General features: G+C 45.2%; 1 protein-coding gene across 1 annotated transcript in view; it reads left to right on the plus strand.

The window, feature by feature from the left end:
• The window catches only part of LOC119461001 (glutamate receptor ionotropic, kainate 2-like), a 354408-nt gene that overhangs the window by 312077 nt on the left and 16469 nt on the right, over positions 1-25862 (plus strand). Inside the window, exons 4-10 of the mRNA XM_037722174.2 lie at positions 2137-2388; positions 5815-5984; positions 9662-9715; positions 11543-11707; positions 14297-14449; positions 16122-16223; positions 19011-19112. Coding sequence (XP_037578102.1) covers positions 2137-2388; positions 5815-5984; positions 9662-9715; positions 11543-11707; positions 14297-14449; positions 16122-16223; positions 19011-19112 — 998 coding nt within the window. The remainder of the gene's footprint in view (positions 1-2136; positions 2389-5814; positions 5985-9661; positions 9716-11542; positions 11708-14296; positions 14450-16121; positions 16224-19010; positions 19113-25862) is intronic.

Raw genomic sequence — 25862 nt, forward strand, 5'->3', positions numbered from 1 at the left:
CGTTTACAAAAACGGCAGTGCAATATTCGCTTGTCTTTGAATGCCGTAACAGAAGATAATGTATAAAAACGTGTGCCGTAACAGAAGATATAACGTACAAAAACGTGGTCGTAACTAAGGCTAAGGAAAAAAAAGAAGAAATGAACTCGGCAGGGGAGCGAAATATGGGCCAGTTAGTCAGGCTGCCTCGTTCAAGTGGGAAAGGAACGTAATCCTCGCCGCTTTCGTCCGAAGAATTGGATCAATTCAGTTTGCAGTTCACGTCGGCAACTAAGGAGATAGTGGCTGCTGGCGCATTCTGTTGGCCCTTCCGATTTCCTAACGTAATCCTTTATGTTCATCACACCATTCTCTACAGCTTACCGTCGGACTTGAATAAAATGTTTTGTTTTTCTTTGTGTGTGTGCGTGTGTTTCTGGCACGATCATGTGTATTTTGAAAGAACGCACATGCCGAGCCATTGGATACGAAGGGACACTGCAGTCGCATGCATCAAGCGGGCCAAATAGGATGCTGGTGTCTCTTTTCCAAGTCTCAATTCGCTTTGTTTTGTTGCATAGGGAAGTTGAGCTTTGGTGTCTTCTTTTGAATGCGCCAAGAGTATGTTGGCACTGAGGATTAGGAAGCTATTTTCAAAAGACCTTAAGGCATCCTCGTCCCTACAAACAGCTTAGACGGCGTTCGTGGCTTAGTGGCTCCAGCCAGCATGGTCTTCGTGTACGTCTCCATTTCCTGCTTTTGAGCCTTTGCTTCGTTAAACCTGTCTTGTGTAGGGATGAACTCAAGTTGTTGTGCAGCTTTTTTATTTCTTAGCGGTTCAATTTGCACCGATTGACGATGGGGAGAAAGAAACATATCACTGTCGTTGTTTTTAACTGAAGGAAAACAGAAACCCTCTTGCTTCAATATTCGGTAATGTTTCTTTTCTTTCATTCTTCGTTCCTACGCTCATTTCATTGTACCAAATATTTGCTGAAGCTTCCGGTTGTTAAATATTACAGGGAATAATTCTCGTCACATAAATAAACGTTTTCTTTGAAATAGCTACGACACCATTCGGGTGTCGTGGCTTGCCCTGACAGCTAATTTTTGATTGTTGTGATAGGCTTGTTTTGCACAATGCTCTTTCTTGGCGGGTCCGTACCTTCTGTCGAAAGTGTTCTTTAATATGCAACTAGGCGCACTGGTACTTGGAAATGTATCACTGCCACCAGTGAAGCCCGTCTCGGTCGTTACTTTATTAAATGCAAGTTTAGCCCTTGCGAAATGTCAAAACGGCAAAGTCATTTATTTTCCAGCTCAGACAGAGAAACGAACTATTAGAGCTTGTTGTACAGTTGCTAGAGCTGTTCTCGTCCTCAAATTGTTGCCTTTAGTCCCCCCCCTCCCCCCCTCCCCCCCCCTCTTTTCTCACCAGCTGACTCACCAGTTATTTCCGGGAACTCTTGCAAAGTGGGTTTTCACAAAAAATTGTGCTAATTGTTAGGGATCCTTGTCAAAAACTGCATACACGGGCATTAATTATGGAGTCTACAAGGCATCTATACATAAGAAACCTAATGGTTCTACACTTTGTTTTGTTATTTCCTACAAATTGCCTACAATGAACAATTCGACAGCTTACCAGTCATAAAGTAACTCTTCAAATATACTTTCCAGTAACATGAATCAGTGTAAAGTTGATATATTTCATATGCAAAAAAGAAGTATGCACAAAAATAAGTTTGCTTTCCACGAATCCCATAGGATAACAATATACTAATATGACTTGTATGACTAGTTGGCGCTTTAGAGCGATAATCACATTCTAGCATCGGAAAGAACGACAGTTAATCCACACAAGAAAAAAAGCAAGAAATATAGTTTTTAGATACATGAATTTATAATACATGCATATTCGGAGACGTGGAAGGAAGAATGTATTGAACAGTCAGGATATAGCATAATGACAAGGCAATGAGTGATAACTTGTCCTGTCAGCTTTATGGCATGAATGAATGGCAAGTAACATGAATGTTAATCAGTTGAGTAGACTGCCTATAGATAACGTTTCGCGAGGTTAGTTCGAGTGAAACTGAACTGCACGTCATAGATAGCCAACTTTGCTCACCGTGCATTCGTCGCATTTTTGCGCAGCCTGCAACCTTATCAGCTCGGGCGTGGTGGCCATGTTCGGGCCCAACGATCCGATGATTGGCGCGCACATCCAGTCCCTCTCGGACTCGCTGGACATCCCACACATTGAAAGTCGGCTGGACCTGGAGCCTGACGTCAAGGACTGCTCCGTAAACCTGCACCCAGACCCACAAATCACCGGCAAGTCGATGCGAGACCTGGTCCAGTACCTCAACTGGACACGCATCGCGGTCCTCTACCAGGACGATATCTGTGAGTCAAAGACACGTTAGTGCTTTCTCTTTGTGCAGCCACCATTGTTCAAGTGCGTAGCCTTCCCGATATCAGAACGTGTACACAGCTATTCAGCAGGACGCAGATGTGTGGGTGAGAGATAGAGAAATAGAAGAGAGGAGAGGCAGGGAGGTTAACCAGACGCACGTCCGGTTTACTACCCTGCAGTGGGGGATGGGATGTAGGGATAAAGCAGTTTGTCCGCACATCTTTGATGCAAGTGGCGCAAGCGGAATATTATTATTATTATTATTATTATTATTATTATTATTATTATTATTATTATTATTATAAGTGGCGGAAGGCGGAAAGCTGCGCTCCATAGGCGATTGAGCGGAGCGCCATCGTGCGTCCACCCCTTACAGAAATCGTTAGAGGAATTCTCTTGCGTTATTGTTGACCGTTTATTACCCCCAGTAGAGGGTCTGTTGAGATGTAATTGAATGTCATGTATAACCTTTGTAAGGGACCTGGATTTGTCGTTTTTTGCAGCCAAAAACACTTCGCGTCTCTGGAGAGCGTCTAAACCTATACGCGTGGACCGCGCATGCACAACCTTGATACCGTGACCACACAACGGCGGCGGCGCCGGCGACGCGAATACACCTACTCTCACAACAAGCTTTCGTACCATAGGAGTGGAGTTATCAAACCTGATAGGCACTTTGCTTTCAAACTTTTCTCAGATGATGGCACCTTCAGGAAAAAGAGGCTAGTGCACAGAGGATCTATATTTGAACAACTGCCACGATAGCGGGAATGTACATTATATTTCATCGGTCAATGGCTTTTAAGCGTGGCCGCGGCGCAATGAATTGATAAATTTATTGGTTGATTTACTGGTTGATTGATTGATTGATTGAAGAAATGCAAAGGATGGCTCTTCGCCTTATATGAGCTAGGAATAAACAAAATGTTGTCTTTGAAGGGGTAGGCATGCTGCGAGGAGCAGGATGTAGAATGGCGTTGATAATTGGAAAGGTGCCATTCACATTCGCGAGGACGCTTCCGGCCGCTTATCACAAGAAAAATGTGCCCGAGATCGGCAAATAGTAAACTCCGGCGATCGTAATGCGATGACCAGGCATGGTCAAGCTCGAACGGGCCAGCAGGTACGAACTATCGCCAAGCTTGGGTCTTTTCATGTTGCCTTATCTCTTTATTTACGAGTGTTGCTATCGTGGAAGGAAATAATCTTGGAGGGAGCATTATGTCACGAAGCCTGCCTTTGCAAGGAAACTTTCCGTGAAGTTATCCCCTTCACTTTTACAGCGCAAGCTGTATATGGCTAGGCGAAACGAAAAAGCGTTCGTCTCCATTGGCTGCGCCGTCAGTTGCGTCGTTCTCTACGTCGCACGCAAGCGCGCGCGCCATTGGCAGCGCCGTTAGTGACGTCGTTCTCTGCGTCGTACCTGCTCTACCCGCAACGCCGGCTCCTCGGCTCACCGTTGTCGCATGCGTTCGATATCTCGAGTTAGCTCGGCGTCGTGGTTAGCAGCATCCGCCGCCATTGGCGCTTGCGTTCCACTTCGCGATTTCAACGTGGACGTTGCCAAAGTGCCAGAGTGCCGCTCGAGAAACTCCCGCCGAAGGTGGGCGTTCGCCCCGCCGAACGCGCTCCCGCCATTGCCACGTTGACGCTGCTCTGCCCGCAACGTCGCCTTATCGGCTCGCCGTTGTCGCATGCGTTCGATATCTCGAGTTAGCTCGGCGTCGTGGTTAGCAGCATCCAACCGCCATTGGCACTTACGCTCCACTAGAAACACAAACATGTAACCAATAATTGAGAAACGCTTCAATACAGCGTCGGGATTAACCCACTGCTAAACAACGGGGCCGCACGTTTCAGCTTCGCTGGTTAACCATCTGTACGGAGTGCTTGGGCGGTGTTTTTTTTTTTCTCTCCCCAAATGTCGGCCCAACACGTGACAAGGCTCGGTGGACTCGGCCCATTGTTCTTGGTTCCCGGTAGATTTTAACTGACGCGAAATTGTCTGGGTCCCTTGCCAACCACTCTGTGCACGTTTTGTCCTGGTATGCTTGAGAACTTCGTTCGTTTACTGCAGCGCATGGCATTTCTTCTTCTTTCTGAGGTTTTACGTGCCAGAACCAATCCTGATTATGAGGCACGCCGTAGTGGAGGGCTCCGGATTAATTTTGACCACCTGGGGCTCTTTAATGTGCACTACATTGCAAGCACACGGGCCTTTTTGCATTTCGCCTCCATCGAAATGCGGCTGCCGCGGCCGGGATTCGATCCCGCGACTCCGTGCTCAGCAGCGCAACGCCTTAGCTAACTGAGTCCACCGCGGCGGGTGCAGCGCATGCATTTATCATCTTCGTTGCAACGTGCAAATACGGCAGCCGCACGTTGCGGTCTCCCGCATTGCCTATTCGGAAGAACGTGCGCTGATCGCGGCTAGCGCAGCGGTGGAAGACACTAAAGCTTACCGCGACATGACCACGTGTTGGGCCGGCTCTCTCGGCTTCAACTGTGTGGCGCAATGGTCCTTCCTACTTCTTTCCATCATCCATGGCATTTTCATTTATTTTCATTTCGGCTGTCGTCGAGTGCGCTAGAGTGGTAAATGAGAGTTCCAGTGCCGTGTGGCCGGCTCCGGGAGCCTATGCGACCGAAAGATGTAATGATCACGATCAGCGGTGCTTCACCTCTTCAATGTACTACATGCGGTGGTTCGCACGAAGCATATATCGCCTGTGGGTAGAACGTTGCTTCATATTTGCTTACTGCAGTACGAGCAGTTACATAGTACATTTAGTTCTTGCAATCACACCCAACTATTTGAATCTACTCGACTTTTCATATGCTTGTTCTCTAACGATTGGCCATACTGACTGTCTGTCATATCTTCGTGAATAACAGTCGTGTTCATTCCCAGGGAAAAATTAATCTAGCCCCTGCTCTCTTCTAAGAAAAACTGCGCATCCTTGTTTACGTACGATGTGAACGATGTAGAAATATTTAGAAATATTATGAAAAAGCAAATATCAGGCACACAAAAAGGATTGCCTTACATCTAGCAAGCAATCGTAAGACGTATTGCAATTTCCTTGCCTTTTGCTTGCTATGCGAATACTGCCACTTGCATTTCACATATTTGTGAACGAACGAACGAGCGAGCGGACGAGCGAGCGAATGAACGAAGGAGTAAATAAAAAAAGAACGGAAAGGAAGAAAGTGGCCAAATGTTTAAAGAAATTATTTGATGGGATACTTTCACATGCTTCATGAGTCGGGTGACACGTATAACCTCTCGTCACCTGTATTGTACACTTCTGTCTGCACCTTGACCTAGTAGCAAACACCGCAACTGTGCCTCTAATCATTGTTGTCATCTGTAGCTGCTGAGAATATAACTGCGTCTCTCTCGCCTGAATTCGCAGCACTCATCAGCCTCCAGGAGCTGGTGCGGCCGTTTCCACCCAAGAACGTGCAGTACCTGTTTCGAAGAGCAGAGAACTTCACGGCGACGCTGATGGACATCAAAAGCCGCGGAATCTACAGCATGATCATTGACGTGCGACCCGAAAACCTCACCGCATTCCTCAGAGCGGTACGAGTGCCTGCGTTATTTACGCAAGCGTCTCTATATTCTCTCTGCGAATGACGAGCCTAAAGTTCACGTGACATCGTAATAACTGCAGTGGTGACGTTGAACATTACATACTAACCTGTCCTGGAATTCAAGCAGGACGTAAGAAATTAATCGATGAACTCAAGCGCAAGACGGCACCACACACAAATGCAAGTGGTATCTTGCTCCCGCGAAGAGAATGGATATTTAGGAGGGAGGCGCTTCGGCTGCTCCTAAAGTTCCTTTGCGGATACTGGGTTGGGAAGTGAATGGTGAGCCGTATGGGTCGTGGTGGTTTAGAAAACACGCAGCGAATTGGACTCCGTGTCAACGTATTTCGGTACCTGGTGTTGTTAGTTGTACTGCGAAGTGTTTCAGACCGTATCGCGGTTGATAGGTAGCATTCAGGCTGAGCAGTTGGCGGTAGTTTTTGCAAGGCTAGGCCCGCCTGCAGCAGGCAACAGCCCTCCTCCTGCTTCTCGTCCTCTTCCTGCAGTGGACTTAAAAGATTGGTTCAGTTGGCATTGGAAAATCGTGAAAGAACGGGGCGTTCAGAACGGTGTCGTGTTCGGTTGAATGACTTGAGTGGTTAAGTCCTGCGAAGGGGGCTAATTGCAGTCTAGCTGCATAGGGGAGTCACTGACTCAGTTTGGCCGAGTCTGTTTCTATTTTTTTTTTAAGTGAACCGAATACCAGGGCTGATTTCAACTTTCTAGCGATGACAATACATGCAAATAACCAACAACAGACGAAGATGCAAGGAAAGTCAAAGACATATTCGCTGTAATAGCTTACGTGTAACCAATGCGTTAAAGTTGCCGTTTAGCGAAATGCACTCAAACAACCTTCAAGCGTATTCACAGTTCCGTAACCACATCACATCACATCACTTTATTTCCTTAAAGACCTCTTAAAGTATTACATAAGTGGTGGGTTTACAATATAGCCACATGACGTCACTAACAAATAAAATCGGTTGCACCATTCAGGAAAGTTGATGGACAAGAGATTGCTGCAATTTGGTGGGAAAGGCCGTTCCATTCTGATGCTGCGCGCGGAAGAAATGAAGATGAAAATGCAGCACATGTGCACTTGTGAAACGTTCCGCGATCAATTTCTAGCCAAAATAACAAAATCGCTGAGGTGCTGGCGTTGCTGTATTTTTCCGAAAAAATCAAATTTGTCTCCCAATTTTCTAATCATTTGCATGCACCCAGCTTACTAAAGTCAGCAGTGGCAAGGACAAATTGCTGGAAAAGCTAGGGTAGCGTCCCCATGTGGAAACGGGACACATATCATAAACAAAGTTATGTGGCGCATCTGTGTCCTTGTCTACGAAGCGGCCCGTTTTTTACAGCTGCTCGTAGGAACAATCAGCAGCAAACACTAGATAAATTTTTTAAAAGAAAACATGAAGCAACAGGCTATCTACACCACTCCAAAAGGGGCGATAATATATATCGTTGATGTCACTTCAATGAATATAAATGTGCGACAGTAACCTAACCAGGTCCGTGTTCTGGGAAGTGGCGCTAGAAGTATCAGGATTCGCACAGACGCCGGTGAGAAAAATATTCAAACAACCAACAAAACCTTAGTACATGTGTATCCACTCTACGCCTCCACTTTCTGAGCTCGCTCTCACTTTTTGCGTTTTTGATTAGGTGACAAACAGGAATAACGACCTCACTCTGTGGACGTAAAAGCAGGGAGCCAGCTGTAGCTTGTGACTTCGCCCCCCCCCCCCCCAAAAAAAAAAAAAATAAAATAAACAAGAAAAAAGAAAACAAGGGAACTTAATTTGGCATTCCCGACACCGTACGGCACCTGTTAATTGCCCCCGAATCGCCCTTCTCTTTATTTTCTTTTGGGGCAGTTTGCTCTTCAAACGTAGGCGGGGGTCGGTCGCGTTAGTTACGCACGCGCACACACGCGTATGCATTTAACTTACACACTTGGGAACACAGGAAGCGAGAAACCTTACTGGCAGTTCATGTGCCTGTGGCCTGAACACTTCGCTTCGCTTTAATCCTCGCATGTTTTGACTCGCGCTCTCTCACCGCCACCCCACCCCCTTGCCCTTCTCTCTTTTACTTCATACTCCCTCCGATTCTCTGTCTTCTTTCTTGCTAAACTGCGCCTTTAGAATCCCACTCTATAGCCGCGCAGTGCTCAGGCTTGCTTCATACGTGGCTCGCTCTCTCCTCTTTCGCTCTTCTCTACACAGCCAGCAATTAGGACGGCAATCGTCAAGTTAATTAGGCGTTTGCTCTCCACGCCGTCTTTCTTTCTCGCGACGACGACTGGTCTCCAAGCGAAACTTCCTAACAGCGTTGTGACTTTTATTGCGTACACGTATGTCGTTTCCCCCCCCTCTTTCCCACGCGCACACAACGCGCGCCTCGCCATTGACTAGATCAATTGAGCGCACTCTGTTCTCGTACCGGCTCAAGTGGAAAGCGCGGTTCTTTGAAGCAACCGCGCTCCACTGCCGAACGGGCTTCTCCAAGAGTCACCAAAGGCGGGCATCGGCGGGGACACCGAGCTTGTTCTTGAAGAAGCACCTAAGGCAACCGCACTCTTCGAAGAAATCGTTCCTGCGGTTCCGGATATGTTTTTCTTCTTCTAGCTTCGATGAGAGTTTTTTTTATTGCTCTTGAAAAGCGCATTCGCTCGGCCCCATACGGATCATCGTTTTCATTTAACTGCGAGTGCTATGTAACTTCTGCTTTTTAACTTTACCCTCCGCTGTTTGCTAAGTGGATTTGGCCTTTTGCTGCTGCCACGACCCGGTGGGATCGATTGCAGAACGCCGCCGCCGTCGCATCCCTATGGGTGCGGAGGGCAAAAGCGCCCCTGTGCTTAGATGTGGGTGAACTTTAGAAGGGCAGAATATCGAAAGAAGGGCAGGCCATCAGACGCCGAAGCTGTGCGGCATCCTTCAATAGCTCAATCTGCAAATTCAGGGCGTAAGACCCCATTAGATGCTGTGTTAACATTATGTCTGACTTTGCCTCCCAGCCGTCAACCTGACTACCACCTGCGCTAGTATGGTCACACCATATGTCTTTGCGGGACTTTATCGAAGGAAAGAAGCCATAAATTTACATATAAGATCATTTCCTCGTTTTATGCCTCAGGGCAAGTTTTTAACTAAAATAAAGAAAACATTCCATTGTATTTTTATTGAGGTATCCTTTCGATGTGTCAGAATATAAACTCTTGTGTTGCATCGTTTAATTATTCCTGAAACCCGAAGTGATTGCTCATCGGGCATTGCAGAACGGTTCATATCCTATAGTGACAAAGGAATGCGAAAATAAAATGCGTGGTGTTGCTCTTATAAGGGACAAGCAACTTACGTGGCAGTAGTTTAAACATTTGCCATATTCACGATGCAAAATATAACATAGCTTCACGAATGAACTTCCGTTAGGCGCTGAAAACCACAAGCACATTGAAGCAGACAATGTTGGGAGGGAGTCAGCACTTAGTGCTATCCGGCTGCCGAAACTGCGCGCCCCTTCAGCGCTGTGAAAGCGTTGTGTTGAAAGCTTTATGAATGAGACAATGTGTGAGCTTACGGGGGAGCTTTCGGGTGTCATTTCTACAACCTTCACTCTCTCGGTATTCAATGCATTCGTTTCTCTTTTCAGATTTTGCAAATCCAGATGAACGACTACAAATACCACTACCACTTTGCTACTTACGTAAGTACACATGAAACGCCTGTCACGTGCAACAACTCTAAGCATGTATCCCACTGTGTACAAAGCGCGGAATGGCCTGGGGGTAAAAGGAGATAAGATAACCATCGTTTTACGAAGGCATGCTTGCAGTGCCCAATGCAAGAATAAAATAGAGAAAACTTTTTTAAACAGACGGGCAGGCTGCTTTATGTAGGCACACTTAAAGAGATCATCGAACTTACTAATGAACATTCTCATATAAAAAGCTCTGTTTTGTATCTTTAATAGAAAAATTGACATCATACAGGTCAGCAGACACAATATGAATTTGCAAGTGGCTCGGTGAACACATGTTTGCTTGTAGATGACTGCCGAAAACTGCCTTGGTGACTTTTATTTCAGTTGCAGGAATGCTGCTTTTTAAAGCCACTATGTGCTCAAAAGATCGCTTTCCCACAACATAAAGAGCAGCCATTAAATTCAGGGCATAGTCATATAATTTTTTAGAGTCCTTTAATACGTGTTACAATGTAATCTTTCATATATGCACATTAGCTTTTTGCACGAGGAAAACTTGTCGTAGCAGTCACAGACAACTCTTCATAAACGGGATGCTTGGCTGATTAGACGCTTTATTACGCGCTTCGATTGCCTAAAATAGCATGCCATAGTCATCTATGGGATACAAGAGGAATGTATAAGCAGCAAGCTTATATTATGGCAGTTTATTATATACTGCAGTTATTTCTGGCGTTTGGCAGCACACTTTAAAACCAAGATCAAAAATGAAAACGATGCGCTGCTGGTGGCCGGGATGTCCTGCTGCTTTTAAAACAGCATGACAGAAATTTAACCGTCAGCGCACTGAAAGATATATATACCAACCTTAAAGTTATGCTAGGTTACGCTTGAGATATTAGTGTGGCTGATTGCCTAGCAGGCAAATCCAGGTGCAGGGTGACAGTCATGATATACACAGGGGTCGCGTAAACACACATATAGCACATGCTGTCACAAACACACACATAAGCAATAGAGATATTTACAAAGTTTTGTTAAGGCCCGTGGACCTCAGAAACACGAGCGCACTGAAAACTTCAGCCCTGTTAACTAGGCATGCCTATCACACGTGTCGTTCCTTCTTTCTCATTTCGAACTCATTTCGAAGTGTGACGTTAGTCTCAGTATAGCTTCACAAATTAAGAATGGAAACAGTTTTGTACGATATATTTTATCTACGCGATGTACATAGAACTTTACAAAATTATCAAGTCGGCGCTGTTTGCTCAATACTTTCAAGTGACGCGTTGCTTGAGTGTGAAGGCACTTCGCAGTCAATTTCTCTGGAGCTCGTAACATTTGATAGCAGCAAGACTGTTTAAGACGTTTAGTTATGCCTCATAAGACGCAAGATACAAAAATAATAATGTTCTGGTTATGTTAGAAACATGCGGATGAAGTTTTGCTAGCGACAAGGTTTCACGAATCCTTGCGTAAAACCTCGTGCAGTAAATTACTCGTTAATTTAACACACGAAGCTATACAAGAGAGAGAAACAAAGCACTAATGCGATACCGAACGTGAACATAGATCATCCGTGAAAAGATAAAATTGTGCTGCTCTCACGTCAGAGAATATGCTCTCGGATAAGCGGTAAATATTAACTTGAAAATATATGCATCGCATTTTTGTTCGAACGCGTAACATTTTATGAATTGCTCTGGCGTCGCATTTGCTATCACGTGTATCTATGCTGACTGTATTCGGAAAGCGTACACCATTGCCATTTCAAAAGGTCAGCGTTTCGCATTTGAATCTCTTATAAAAGTTCTTGCACCGTTTGCACAGGACATCGAAGCCTACAACTTAGAAGATTTCCAGTACAACTTCGTCAACATCACTGCTTACCGAATGGTTGACTCGGAAAACCAGACAGTTCGGAACATACTCCGAGACATGGAAAAATTTCAACCGTTCGGGCAGAACATCCTCAACCGTACTAACGTGATAATCGTAAGTACAAGGCTATTTTTATATTTGCTGAAGGGAAAGGTACAAATACGGTATGAAAGTCGGCGACCTGTTATGAACAGAATTTTGTTTAGCATTTCAACATTAAATCATTGCGATACCTAACCGTGATATGCAAAGTTTATAAACATTACCTTAGCACCCGCGGCTTTAAGCTAACAAACAGTCTTTCCGGGTATGAGATATAAGCTGAGCATAGTAACCCTGTCATAAACGACGCCAAGGCTCCTTGTTCAGTGTAGGCTATTCCTTGGCCCATATCTTACATACTACTTCAACCCAAAAAATCCTGCAACTTCGCGCATATGAGGCGTGTGCCATCGAATAACTTACTTTCACCTTAATTAGTGTTACGAACATATACGACGAGCATGTAATTTTGCATTGTGGCACTTTCTACAAATTTCTACAAAGCTCTGCTCCGGTTTTTGAGAAAATCGTGTCATGTACAGAGAGTAAGTGGCCTAAGACGCAAGCTAAGTATCTGATCGCCTTACTATTCATCAGATTTCTTTGTTTTGCTTTGTCTTAATTAACATACAAAGAACAAATTCGACAGCAATAAAATATTACCATGCTGATAGTGTTTTCTCCAAAGAATGTTTATTTTTTTATTTGACTATGAAAGTTTTCTGAGAACCAATTAGAATACTCGTATACCGGTTTTGCGATGAGGGATGTTTTTTTCTCTTGAAGGTAATTTTGTCAGCGGCGTTGTTGAAGTTGCTGTTTCTAATGGGAGAACCGTGTTATTAAAACCGAAGGCCTTTCTGGAAAGATCTTGCTAATATATTGCTCTCATAAGGATTTACCACAGTTACAACGTCGTGTGTGTGCCTGTGTGTGTGTTTTTTTTCTGATCTCCCTCTCTTTCTATGTGTGTGCATTTTTCTTTATCTTTCTGTCTCCCCTTACCCCTTCCCCGGTGCAGGGTAGCAAACTGGATATCTACCTTCCGGTTAACCTCCCTGCCTTTCCCATCTCATTATCTCTCTCTCTCTCTCTCTCTACAACATCGGCTTGCAGTGTGAAAACATTGCCTGGCCAAAATTGTTTTTAAAAGTAGTACATTAGCACCTGCTTACTTAAATATCACATTTTTATGCACGTGCTCATTATTATGCAAAGCGCTGAACACTCAAGGACTTGTGGTCTCTGTTGTTATAGACATATTGCTTCTTTCATCGTCTAATTGTGTTCCAACTTGAGCATAAATATGCTTGCCTTTAAGAGTAAATGTCTTACTTACGATTAGAGGTTCAAAAGAAAGAACAAACAGGGCTAGCATTCACGTACCGTAGTGGAGCTATTCTCGTTTTCAATCATTTAGCGTGTCTTTTTTGTGCTGTGTTTTTGCCAATGAATTCAATAATTTATTCTGTAACCACGCATTCCAAGCAGATGTTTAAATTTGGAGTCACTAACGCAGCCTGGTCATCTGTCGTCCATAGCACCGCCGGCGCAGAGCGCTTCGTTTTTGCGACCGCGGACTTTCAAGGAGAATCTCAAATAGAGTTCGAAATCCATCATTTTCGATCCCGTAATAGAATTCCGCTTCCCTTACAAAAGCGCCGGCGGCACTGTTCGCGCGTTTCATCATGCTGTCAGCCAGTCTCATTTCCACAAGGCTCTTCAATAAGTGTCCTTTGCTTAAACTAGCAAGGAAAGAAGCCCGGGGGGCTTTGGCACAAAGCGCTGGCTAGAGTCGTAATAGAGTTTCAGCGGCAGACTCGGCCAAAATTTTACGCTTTCACAGAGTGACCGGCATTTGAAATTTATTGAACGCCACCAGAACACGTTTAGAGAATTCTACTCTTTCTTCTCTGTAGCGGTTCCATTCTCCACAGCCCATATGCACACGATGGTTTCATTTGCACAAAGTATTTACCAGCGCCCGTTCTCTCCGAAATAAAAAGATGGTCGATTCTCTCGCGAGATGTGTCCCCTTAGATACTCACTGGCACGAGACATGCTCATAAATTGTTGAAATTATAAATGCTGTAGACGATCTGAGAGGTGGGTGCGTGGTTGACTAGTAGATTAAGGTATACAAAATTGTATGACAGGCAAGATACCCGCCATTTAGCTGCCATTTTCGTGCGCGAGACGTTTTTCGTCGTGCCGCAACTCGATCGCGCGAACGAATCGTCGAATATCACTGTGTATACGAGTATTACACGGTGTTTATATTATAAAGATATGTCAAGCATGTGTTCAAAACAATTTTTCTTGCTGACAGCTGATTTGCTTTACTCGTTTTCTATTATATCTGTGGCATCCAAGAAAGCTGTCACATTACTCGAGTTTAACATCCCAAGGCTGTTTGTGAAGGGGGTGGGCGTCGCGGAAGGCTCTGCACTGCGGTAATTTTGACAATTCGGAGCTTCACATATTTCAGTACGCGAGTGTCTCGGTATTTATTCCGCGTTTAAATTTGCCTGCCAGGGCCCTGATTAATCTAGCAGCTTCCTGCTCAGGGACGTAGCATCATAGCCTCTGAGCGTCTGGGAATGCGCACTTGCTATTCCGGCGGCATTGTATAGACACCCTCTGCCTTCGCACCACCTGCAGACGGAACCCGCCCTCATGTTTGACGCTGTGTACGCCTTCGCCCACGGACTCAACGACCTGCAAAGAAGCGCCACGCTGCGCCCGGCCAACGTCTCATGCGAGGACGAGGTCTCGTGGACCGAAGGCACCAGCCTCTTCAACCTCATCAGCATGGTGAGCGAGCTGTTCTTGCCCACGCTGGCCCTATAGGGGGCACGCGCTGCCAGCAACGTCTCCAGCTTAATGCATACCGGGTGTTTCAGCAAACATTTTCAAACTTTTTTAAACGTTGTCTGTGGCAGCTGACAGCACAATTCTATCTAGTTCATGAGCTGGTCTACTTGAAGAGGCTGACATTATACTTGCGCAACAATTTGAGATGCATATTCGACTAATGAAAATTCACTTAAGTTTTTGATTAATTGTCTTATGGGGCATATTGTAATTAACAAATTCTAGCTGGGGAGATCGCAAGGCGGATCCACTTGGAACGAATTCCGATGACACCAGTTTCTAGATATTCATTCCCGAACTTTGCACAGAAATGTATTGGCGTTCCAGTTACGTTTGTGTTCCAATGCATAAAACGACGTTTTGTTAAGAAAGTAACTGGAACGCCAATGCATTTCTCGGCAAAGTTCGGGGATTGATATCTCTAAACTGGTGTCATCCTAAGAATACGTTCCAAGTGGATCCGCCTTGGTATTTCTCCGGCTAGAATTTGTAAATTGCAATATGTGCCATAAGGTAACCAGTTAGAAACCCTATTATCGTGCATGTAATGTCCACCTTTTCGAGTAGACCCGGCTCAAGGACTAGAATTGTGCTATCTGCCACAGGCAACTTCTAAGAATTTTTGAAAGTGTTCGCTGAAACACCCTATGTGTAAATGTATGTACGAAGGTACGTATGTAAAAATCATAATTAGTAAATCAATCAAGCGAAGCGGCGGAGAGCCTAGGGCTTCCCGTCCCGACGTGGGAGGTGTCCCATACACTTTGACAAACAGTCGGGTGTCCTTGAGGACCCTTTTCGGAAATAAAGTTTCACCACCACCACCAAGCAGGAGAAAGCCAAGAAAGATACTCCTGTTCTAAATGACAGCAGGCTATGACTAAAGATAGGTCAAAAACTTCCTGTGGTGAGCGTAACGTTTTGTTTTGTACCGGGAGTTTCCGGTTCTTGCAATAGGCTTTGCTGCCACATGTGAGACGTCAGGCTTGCATCAAATGCTGCAGTATAGCCATTACAAAAAACAATTACATTACAAAACAGCAGCAGTTTCCTCAGGATGACAGGAAACGTTCTGTAGGACTTTTTACTGTGGCGATTTATGCTCATTTCTTCAAGCGCAATGGTAAATTAATCAGGCAAAAACAAGTTGCATTTCATTGATGTTGATGTTTATGTGGTTCTCTGTTATTCCGATAATCGTTTCTAGCTCTCGACTGCGAAATTACCAATGTCCTAATTAATAATGCGTGGTTGTATTGTCTATTTCGTTAAGTTGTTTTATTAATAATTTCCAGCTAGTCAAAAGATTATTCTCGTTTATTGAAGATTTATACCTATTTAGCGTAGAAGGTTCATTATAAAATAATTGCTTCGCCAAGCATACTTAGCATTCGAATAAAGGGTAAACATTCATTTGGTGGGGCCATATCACGCTTACCCATTCATTCATTCCATTTTATTTTTCCTTCGTCAAAAAGGAGGGGACGGAGCTGAAGGTTTGGTTTAATGATCAGTAAACTAAGCATTTCTAAACCATTGGCACTAACGATGCAAGTTGAGTTTTCTGCAACCCGAAACCTACTTTAACCCCGCTATGTTTTCTCCCATACAGGTAGATTTCTATGGCCTGACAGGAAATATCCGGTTCAACGAGGGGAACCGGACGAGCCTGAAACTAGATTTGCTCAAGCTTCGCCAGAACTTTTTAGAAAAAGTAAGTCGCACAAAAGGAACGTTTTGTGCAGCATGTGTGAATCATCCATGAAAAGTGTTATTTGCGCGGACTTTGGCTACTACCAGGTAACGTTAGCCAAATACGCGTGTGCGATATCACTTGTGAATTTTCAGGCCACTGAAATGCCGGGATGTTAATCGAAATCATGATATAAGTGTTACACGCCGCAGTACATGTACACAAGCAGTATCAGAGCAATAGCAGGTTCACTGGGTGCTTTAACCTGCGCTGCTATCCAGCACCCGGTGTAGCCAAATAAAGTTTGTTTTAACAAGCACCGCACTTTTCGGTGCTGTTGGGTTTTCGTAGGAACACGGAATTGCGTTTGCGCCTGTCACTACGCAGTGGGGTTTCTGTGGGCTGACATGTCTACCGAGTACATTTTTTTTAAAAGCCACTTTTTTTTTTGCGAACCCCGCCAGGTCTCGTGACCGTGGCTGTGGCCTGCCTGTTTTCTTGCCGAAAAGGCCAACCAATCACAGCAGAGCACGCGCGCTGCTCATTCCTTGCACCACCACCAGATGGCAGCAGTGGCGCCAGCCGTGTGGGGGAAAATAAAAAAAAGCAGAGAACCAGAAAGTTCGCCTTCGCGCATCCGTGACTGCACGGTAATGAGGAAGTAAATGCTTCTTGTGGATTCGTTCATTCAAACAACTTTATTGAGTGCCCTGCAATTTGGTGGGGTGGGCCTGGACCCCGTCTAGGCTTCGGCCAAGGGTTGTTGGCATTTGTCGGCTTCCTCGGCACGCTGGACGGCCCAGAGTTGCTGATGCAGGTCCGAGCTGAGCAACGCAGACTCCCAGCGCGCGCGGAGGCTGTCGCTGTTTGAGGCTGCATCACTGTATATTGCGGATAGAATGAATTCTAATTGCGCCACGTACGTATGGTTATGCTGCCTCTAAAACCATGATGCGTTTAAGGCGTCTGTCGTACTCACTAGTAGTCAGCAACTCCGCTTAACAAAAGGCTCGGTATAATTTGTGTGTGCGTGTATGTGTGTGTGTTTGTGTGTCCGTATGTGTTTCGGCGGCTCTTTATGGACTCACACAAAGCTTCGCTGTCTCGTTGGCTCTTCTGCATTTTTATTGCGATAGCAATTATATGGACACTTCAACGGGATTTCTGCCGTCGCCGTCGCCGTCGCCGTCAGGTTCCGTATAGATTCCAAGGGCGATAAAATCGTCGCCGCGCGCCGTACGAGTAAAAGCGCGCGGGGGACGCGCGCTATCACGGAGAGCCAACGCACGGCGGAAAGCAAACGCGATTGTCGCCCAAAAGGCCGTGGGGGTATGGGGGGGAGGGAGGCGGGGCGACGCTGTGCTACGGCACCAAATGCTTATCTTGCAACCCAGCGCAAGGAGAACTGGCAACGCAATCTCCCACGCGAAAGCAAAAAAAAAAAAAAAAAAAAAAAGCGGGGAGGCAGCGCGGGAGGGACGGGGGGAGCAGCTTCTACTCTGCCAACAAATACGCTTGCACTGGCTGTGGTAGCCGTCGCCCGCACCGTCTCTTTATCTCCACCACGGCCGGGCTCGACTGGCGCGCGCACTCGCTTCTTAAGCGAGCGAGCGCGCGCGCCAGTCGAGCCCGGCCGTGTCTCCACACGGCTCTGACCTTTATGCGCTGTCCATTCGCCGCTCAGTTTCCGTTGAAGCGATAGACCGCACGATTCTTCGCCCGCTGCAGCGGCCGCGCCAGCGTTTTGACAGTCGTTGTCTGCGGTCACTCAGTGTGATCTATTCATGTTTGCTTGTGCGCGATGACACCACGCTTGTCAATTCAGTTAGAAAGCGAATGTGTCCAAGTTTATGCGGCCGATAAAACTACTCTACTATCCCTACTCCGAATAGCTCTCTACCAATTTGCTATCGCAATTGATGCTTCGCCTTTCGGGCGAAACTGCGACATTTTTTCTCACGTTATCTGATCTTCACGTTATCATCCATTCTCCCAATGTAGGGTAGTAGACCGAAAGTTAGTCGTATTAGCCTCACTGCACTCGTACTATTTATCTCACATTTTTTCCCTTAGAGTCACGAAAATACAAGATGATTGTGTTTTCGCTTCTGTGCTAACATTTCAGTCAAGTAGGCTGATCTTCCTGACGGCAAGTGCGGTCATCCATAGCAGATTTTGTTTGTTGTCTCCCCAAGAGCAGGGAAACCAACATAGCTGTCGTACATGCTCTCCAGGGTTTTAAAGAAACACCAGATTGATGAAGGTGTGAGAGGCAACGGAAGAACCAGTAATGTGTTGCATTTGCTTGTCCCGCCAAAGTTGAACGCGTCCCTAACTTTCACTATGTTATACCGACTATGTCACCTAGTCAATGGGCGTGAGCCATAACTCTCTACTAAACTGCTGATGTCTTTGTCTCTGACGCTGTCCTCGCATAAGACTTTCCAATAATGGTCGCCGTCGAGCATTAAAGATCGAGAACTAAACTCGAGTCTCGTCAAAGAAAGTAGACTGCTCTATTGTTTTCTGCTAATCTTTCCGTTATCCTTCCATTCATTACCATCTGGGCACAGAAGGATTAACAGCGAACAATTGACAAGAGACATCGCTGGCTCTAATTGATAGTTCATAGACGCCGCCCGTAGTTCTCGCTCCATTGCACGGAGCTAGTGGAGAGGAAAACCCTCATAGATTTACGTGTGGTGACAGCCTTTTTTTTTCCTTTTACGCTCTATTTTTTCACATAGATAGGTTACCAATGTCATGGCGCTGGGATTTTTACTGAGTTACTGAACCGTAATTTTTCAGGTAGGTGAGTGGTCTACTAGCGATGGTCTCAACATTACCAACCACAATGCCTTCCACGACTTTGGTACCTCCAACATCACGCTTCGAGTGACTACCATAGAGGTGAGCACGTCCTACTGGTGTTTTTTTACTGTTTTTGCCCCTCGCATTTTGAAAAAAGAAAACTATGCAAGTAAAGCAAAGTGCTGAGGAATATAAAAATATCCTATACAACAGCATATATTATGGGAGGAGGAAATTAATTTATTGAAAATAAGGAAAAATCTAGCCTACTGGTCTTCCTGCTTGCGCCTGGTAAGCGGCACTCAATCTAGGGCTCCTGCGGGTTTACCTGCCTCCCGGGCCCACTACACTAGCTGCTGCTGAACCCGCGGGTCGGAGCTGGACAGCGGGGCATCCTACTGCTCAATACTGGGGTTAGAAATAGGGGGAGGGGGGGGGGGTTCTGGCCCTGTTAGAGTGAGGTGCTCTCTCTGGCTGGTCAGGAGCGCTTTAATAGTATCTCGTGCAGTGGTGTGGATGCCGAGGGCCTCGACTCTAGAAGGATTCTAGAGGTGGCTCTGCCCGGTGGGATTCCCAGGGCCTGTTTGTGTGCCTTACCATGACTAATATCCACCTTGTCAAATTCTCGTGTTGTGAGTGGCAGGTAGGGGCCACGTAGGTCACTCGGCTGGCTATGAGACTTTGGACGAGTGTTACTATGCCTGCCTCCTTAAGGTAGCGAGATGTGACGCGGCTCCGTGTGAGGCATCGGAAGGTGTGGGTCCCGTCGCCATCTTTCTTTATGTGGAGGCCGAGGATGTGGATGCAGCTAAGGAAATGATCTGACCTTCTAGGGAGAGTGTGATGGGAGGTGTTTTGCTCTTTCGTCTGCCTTTCTATCTGATGACTAGGAGCTCAGACTTTTCGGGGGAGCATTGGACGCTACTCTCGTAATCGTTCTGTTGGACGACCTGTGCAATCTGTAGGAGGGCGTCCTGTTCTCTCCCACAGAACCCTGTATGGTCCAAATGTAGATATCGTACGCGTAAAGTGCGTATCTGATGCAGAGTATGGTGTTGAGTTTGTCAGGACGTCCCATAGTTGCTATGTTGAACAGTGCGGGTCAAAGAACGGCTCCTTGAGGCTGTGCCTTTGTTGGGCGTAGAGACGGTTTGGGTACGATTGCAGTTAATGCCAATTGTAGCCGTGTAATCTTTCAAGAAAGCATAAATGTAGTTTATGTACGGTGACCGCAGTTTGTGGAAATTAGATTTATGAAAATAGGCGTGGTGAGCGACGTTGTCGAAGGCTCCCTTGAAGTCGAGAGCTTGTATCGCGCTGCGGTCGCGTGGGATTATCTGGCCTAGAATTTCTTCCTTCAGTTGCAGGAGGACATCTTGAGTGGATAGGTGGGGCCCGAAGCCGAACATGGTGTTGGGGAGCATGTTGGAGGATTCCAGGTAAGGTTCTGGTCAATCAAGAACAACACGTTCGAATAGTTTTTCCAGTAATGAGGTGAAGAATATGGCGTACAGATTGGCAAAACTAGAAGGTTTGCTTGATTTCGGAAGCAGGACGATGTTGGTATGCTTCCATTCGGTGGGAAGCGTGCCTATTCCCTGTGGCGGTGGAAAGGGGTTCGGACAGAGGGCTCCTCCAAATTCTGAAGGACTGTGTTAGTGACTTTTTCCTTTCCGGTGGTGGTATTTTTTGTGAGTGTTTTAAGAGCCTGCCGAATTTCGGGAAGGCTATTGGGTTGATCCATTTCTGTGTTCTCGATGCCACTGTGTGGCACAGGGCTTACAGTCATAGTAGGAGGGGGCCTTATGTGATCACGTAGTTCATCCAGGATATCATCGTTTGTGCCGGAATGGGAATATATGATGCGCTGGATCGTTTGTCTACTGGCGCTCTTGTTCTGCCTGGGCTCGAGGAGGTGGCTTACCAGTGCTCATGCTCTGGCTGTGAGGAGAGTACTACCTTGCAGCTTAGACGTGGTGTGTGAGTTGTGTGGCATGTGTTTCCACCATGGCCACAATTTTGGCAATAAGAAGCTTGAGGCATTTGTTATGTTTTCGGCGCTTTCCACCCCGGATGAGACTGCGACTTGCTTCCCAGAGGTGTAGAAGGTGTAGGTGGATGGCTGGTGTTTCTGTGTTGGGTGTTATTTTCCGAGAATGTCTATCTACAGTTGCCTGCAGTTCATGGATCATTGTTCAAGATCCGTGATACCTGTGGATGGGGCGACAGTCCATTGCTTACGGAAGGCGTCACAGTGCGTGGGTTAGGTCTTTCTAAGCGACTGGCGGGGAGCTGTTTCCATGTGTATCGTCATGATCAGGGTGCAGTGATCGGTGCCCAGGGTTTCCTTCGAGTTGTTCCAAGTGGCGTGTTGGACCTCTTTGATAAAGGTGTGCTCTGGGGAGGTGTCGCTAGTGACATTGTTGCTACTTTGGGGGGAGAGGGGGGTGTTATGTGGGTCTAGAAGAACGACCAGTGTTGTTGTACAGTGTTGTGCCTTTGTAGGACGCGGTTGTGTAGCCCCTGGCTGGCTGGGCCTCATTGAAGTACCCCACAACGAGGCTATTTGGTTTGACGATGGCGCTTGCTTTTGTGAAGATATTGTCGAATTGTGCCCACTGTGTTTTAGGGGAAGGTGGGGGGGGGGGGGGGGGCTGTATACAAAAGCCGTATCTATACGCAATCATACATATTGTGTATCTGAAGGCTTCGTCCTCACTTCTGGCTCGGTAGGACTTATTGTAAGTGATTATCAATATAACAACCATCAATAAAGACCTCTATGATGGTGAGTGATTTGACAAAGAGTGTAGCGATGCGGCTGCCAGGGGTTGGTGCGTATGTATTCTACCCACATTGAGCTGGCACTGTTCCTCTTTCTTGCATGGTGATGACATCCGGTGTGGTGCGTGTGGGCATTACATCTGTATTTCTGAGTGCTCCGTTTTTACGCTTGTAGCTTCGGTAGTCCCATAGCCAGATTGTGGGTGCGAGATTTGCGCTGTTGTTGAACGTTCGATTCACCTTGACTGCAGCAAAATTCGGATTGAGATTTCATTATAGGTCTGTGTTTGGAAGTTAACAAAGGAAAAACACGGATATGGTGGCTGATGAACATTACCCTCTTCAAAACCCTCTCATGGCCTTGCTCACTCGCAGGCCTCCATTCCACACTACATCTTTTTCACTATGGGACAGTGGAGTAAGCTACAATACGCAAAAGCACCTAGGAAAAAAACAATTCCTCATAGCTAAAACAAGGTCCTCACGGGTATTGAAGTACAAACACAGAGCTATGGCAAGGACGACATCGGCAACAAATATAGAATACACACATAAAGTAACCCTAATATGGGCTATCTGGTGATTTGTATTAAAAATTTAATATTCATGCATTTATTGTTTATCCAGCGTCATTGCTGACATGCATCTGAAGAAAAAAAAATTGATTCCCTGAATTGGTTAGTGAGTTTTGTAGCAACCACAAAAGGTGTTCTACACTCCCTAGCTCTTGAGAATACTTTATTCCCTCTATCTCTCTCTCTTTGCACTCCTTCCAACCCCTGTATCCCCCACCCCAGTGTAGCGTAGCAAACTGGAAACTTGTTTCTGCTTAACCTTCCTGTCTTTCCTCTCTCACTCTCTCTCTGGGATGCGCGAGTGTATTAACTATTTTGCACGAGTTCGGCTTAGAAAACCAAGACACTTCAGACGTTTGCTTAAACCAAATAATGACTGTCAAAAAAAAGAAAAAGCGGACAAGCTGTTACACGACAACCTGCTAGCTTCACAACACACATTCAGACGTCTATTCCATAACTTTTTTTTAGTAACGCACTCGGCGCATCTTGATAAATATTAGAGCAGTGTGCTGTACCACGGGTTGGAGGCATCATTATTCTCATTAGTGCTTTGGATTTTGAGTTCTTTTCCGAAAGCGCAGCGCCTGGAGAAGAGAAACAGTAAAAACGACGCGACAAATAATCTGTGCACCAATAAAGCGGCAAGTTAGGGAGGTCAACCTGACGACCATCTGATTTGCTACCCTATACACTTTGGTAGAGGAATGAAAATATTTTATGAGACGAAATTTGCTGGACCACGGTCACATGCGTCCCTGGCGCAGAAATCAATTTATGCGCAACTGCAGTTTTAGTAGTGAACTCGCCTCAGCGATTGTGTATGTGGTCCTGCCATGCGTCCTGCTGTGTGCTCCCGGTGCTCTCTCTCTCTCTTTATCTTTAAGCTAAGCCTAATTACGATGGTACAAAGGAGTGGCACATTCTTTTAGGTTCCTAAACTTATAATGTGATTCACGGAAACCCTCTCTATCCTATTTTTTTTTATCAAGTTATCTGGACCATTTATGTAATACCGCGGCTAAGCCGAAGCTACAGAGAGCATCAATGTCGTAAATTACGAAACAAAAGACATTCACTGACCGGCGGCGCAGCGTACATTCTGAAATTTAGTCCTGCAAATGGAAACACGCGGGACTTATTCTCTTCTCTTAATTAGATCCTGTCAAAGAAGAAGATGGGTAACGAAATGATGTCATTTTATCTCTCGCTTCCTGCACGCGCTTCTTTTGTTCTGGCCGAAGTTGGAAAAACGAATTTGGGCATGAGCTTTAGGGAAGAACGTATATGTTTGTTCACCTTTTTGGTTCTCCATTTTTGGACCGGGGTTCTGCGAAAGAGGATTTTAAGCCCTCATTTCATATGAGGAAAGCACATACCCTCTCGACCAAGCTGCATGCAGATATACCAGTACAGCCATTTCAATCATCAACAAAACGCATATTATATGCATGTTTCTCATGGTCCACGTGGCTCTCCGTATTCCTTTTGGCCTCACGAGAGTGTAATGGAATTCTCGCTTCCATTGTGGCGATGATTAAACTGTTGCTGTGTTTTCTTGGTCTTCCATTGTCTATGAGTACGCGCCTGAGTATGCTATAGCAGTTCGCGAAAGGGCCATGGTACATCAGAATAATTAAACAAAAAAAAAAAGAAAAAAAAAAGCTGGAAATGGCCAGCTATTCTCGTAAACTATTTTACAAAGTTCAGTTGAAATTTGAACACCTGGTCAATTTATCAAGCAGAGTATACTTCTCGTAGAGAAGGGGGGGGGGGGGGGGGGGGGCGTCAGCTTCTGTTTAGGTCCGCTTCTGTTTTTGATTTTCATAAATGACCTGCCAAGCAGTATTCCTGTTAAAATCCGCATGTACGTAGATGATTGTGTTTTGTACCATACGGTCAAAACTCCTCATGATCACGTTATCCTTAAGGATTCATCTGCAACATTTAAATCATTGTGTGAGACCTGGCAGATGCAAATCAATTTCCAGAAAACTGTATCTGTGTCATTTACCAAACGTTCTTTCCCTTCGCGATTTACCTATTCATTGAATGGCTGCCCTCTAGGAGATGTTTCACGATATAAATATCTAGGTCTTCTATTCACTCAGGATTTACCTTGGTCGCATCACATCGAATTCATGTGCAACCGTGCACTTAGAAGGTTAGGCTACTTCCAAAGCGCATTACTTCAGCCCCACTTAGCATACGACTCCTCACTTACAAAACGCTGGTTCGTCCAATACTGGAGTATAGCTCTATCGTATGGAACCCACACAAAATATCTGACATCAAGAAAACTAAATCTGTCCGGAAGAAAGCTGTACGCTTCATTTATCGTCGCGCTTTGACAGGTATTTTTCACCCAGTTCCCATCTTCTTAGTCTTCAACTTATCTCTTCTCGTCGTCGCGTTGAATCTTTAAGTTTCTTTATACTCCAACTCGCCACGCTTCCCCCTACCTAGCAAATATATCGCGCCCGCTAGACCTACAATCACCAGACGTCACCATGAGTTGAATATGTCCACTTTTCGCCATCACATCGATGCGTTTAAATACAGTTTTTTGTCCGTTCTATAGAATTGTGGAATGCTCTGCCTGGTTACGCAAGATCTTTGCCACTCGATGAATTTTTATTGTATATTACTAATCACTGACGTTCAGTACTCTTTGTTAGGCTTTTCTATGTATTGTATTTCCCCACTCCTGCGATAGCCTTCCGGGGCTGCAGTATGTTGAAATAAATAAATAAATAAATAAATAAATAAATAAATAAATAAATAAATAAATAAATAAATAAATAAATAAATAAATAAATAAATAAATAAATAAATAAATAAATAAATAAATAAATAAATAAATAATAAATAAATAAATAAATAATAAATAAATAAATAAATAAATAAATAAATAAATAAATAAATAAATAAATAAATAAATAAATAAATAAATAAATAAATAAATAAATAAATAAATAAATAGGGAGGAGGGTTGTTTCCGGGCTATATTTCTTTGTTAGTTTGTTCAGATTCGTTGCCTCGCTTTCGGTACAAAAACGTAAAACGCCGAGTTCTTGTTTGTTCACGGGGCTCTTGGACTAAATTATAGTTTTGTCCACGATGGATATCTTTGCTTCGAGCTCGGAAAAATTTACATCTATTTTGCATAGGTTGTAGCGTGAAATTCACTCTACATGCCACGAAAGTACATCAATGAGTGCCTCCTTGAAGAGCCGTAATTAGTGATTCAAAGAGTCACTTCCTTTTAGTTCAGCCACTTGCTTGCCGATCAAACAGAAATCAAGGTCTATCCGCATAGACACTGGAACTATAAGGTAGTGGCACAGAAAAAAAAAGTCGTTTTAACAGCGTAGCTGTTTAAGCTCGAGGTTCGGCTACAAATCGTTCGCTGAAACTCCGCCGAGCTATGATGTTACTGCGTTGCCTATAGCAACCACTTGGCACAGCTCCGCCTGGCTCGCGCTGCGCC

Source organism: Dermacentor silvarum, chromosome 8 (assembly GCF_013339745.2).
Source record: "Dermacentor silvarum isolate Dsil-2018 chromosome 8, BIME_Dsil_1.4, whole genome shotgun sequence".
In the NCBI taxonomy this organism is placed as follows: Eukaryota; Metazoa; Arthropoda; class Arachnida; order Ixodida; family Ixodidae; genus Dermacentor; species Dermacentor silvarum.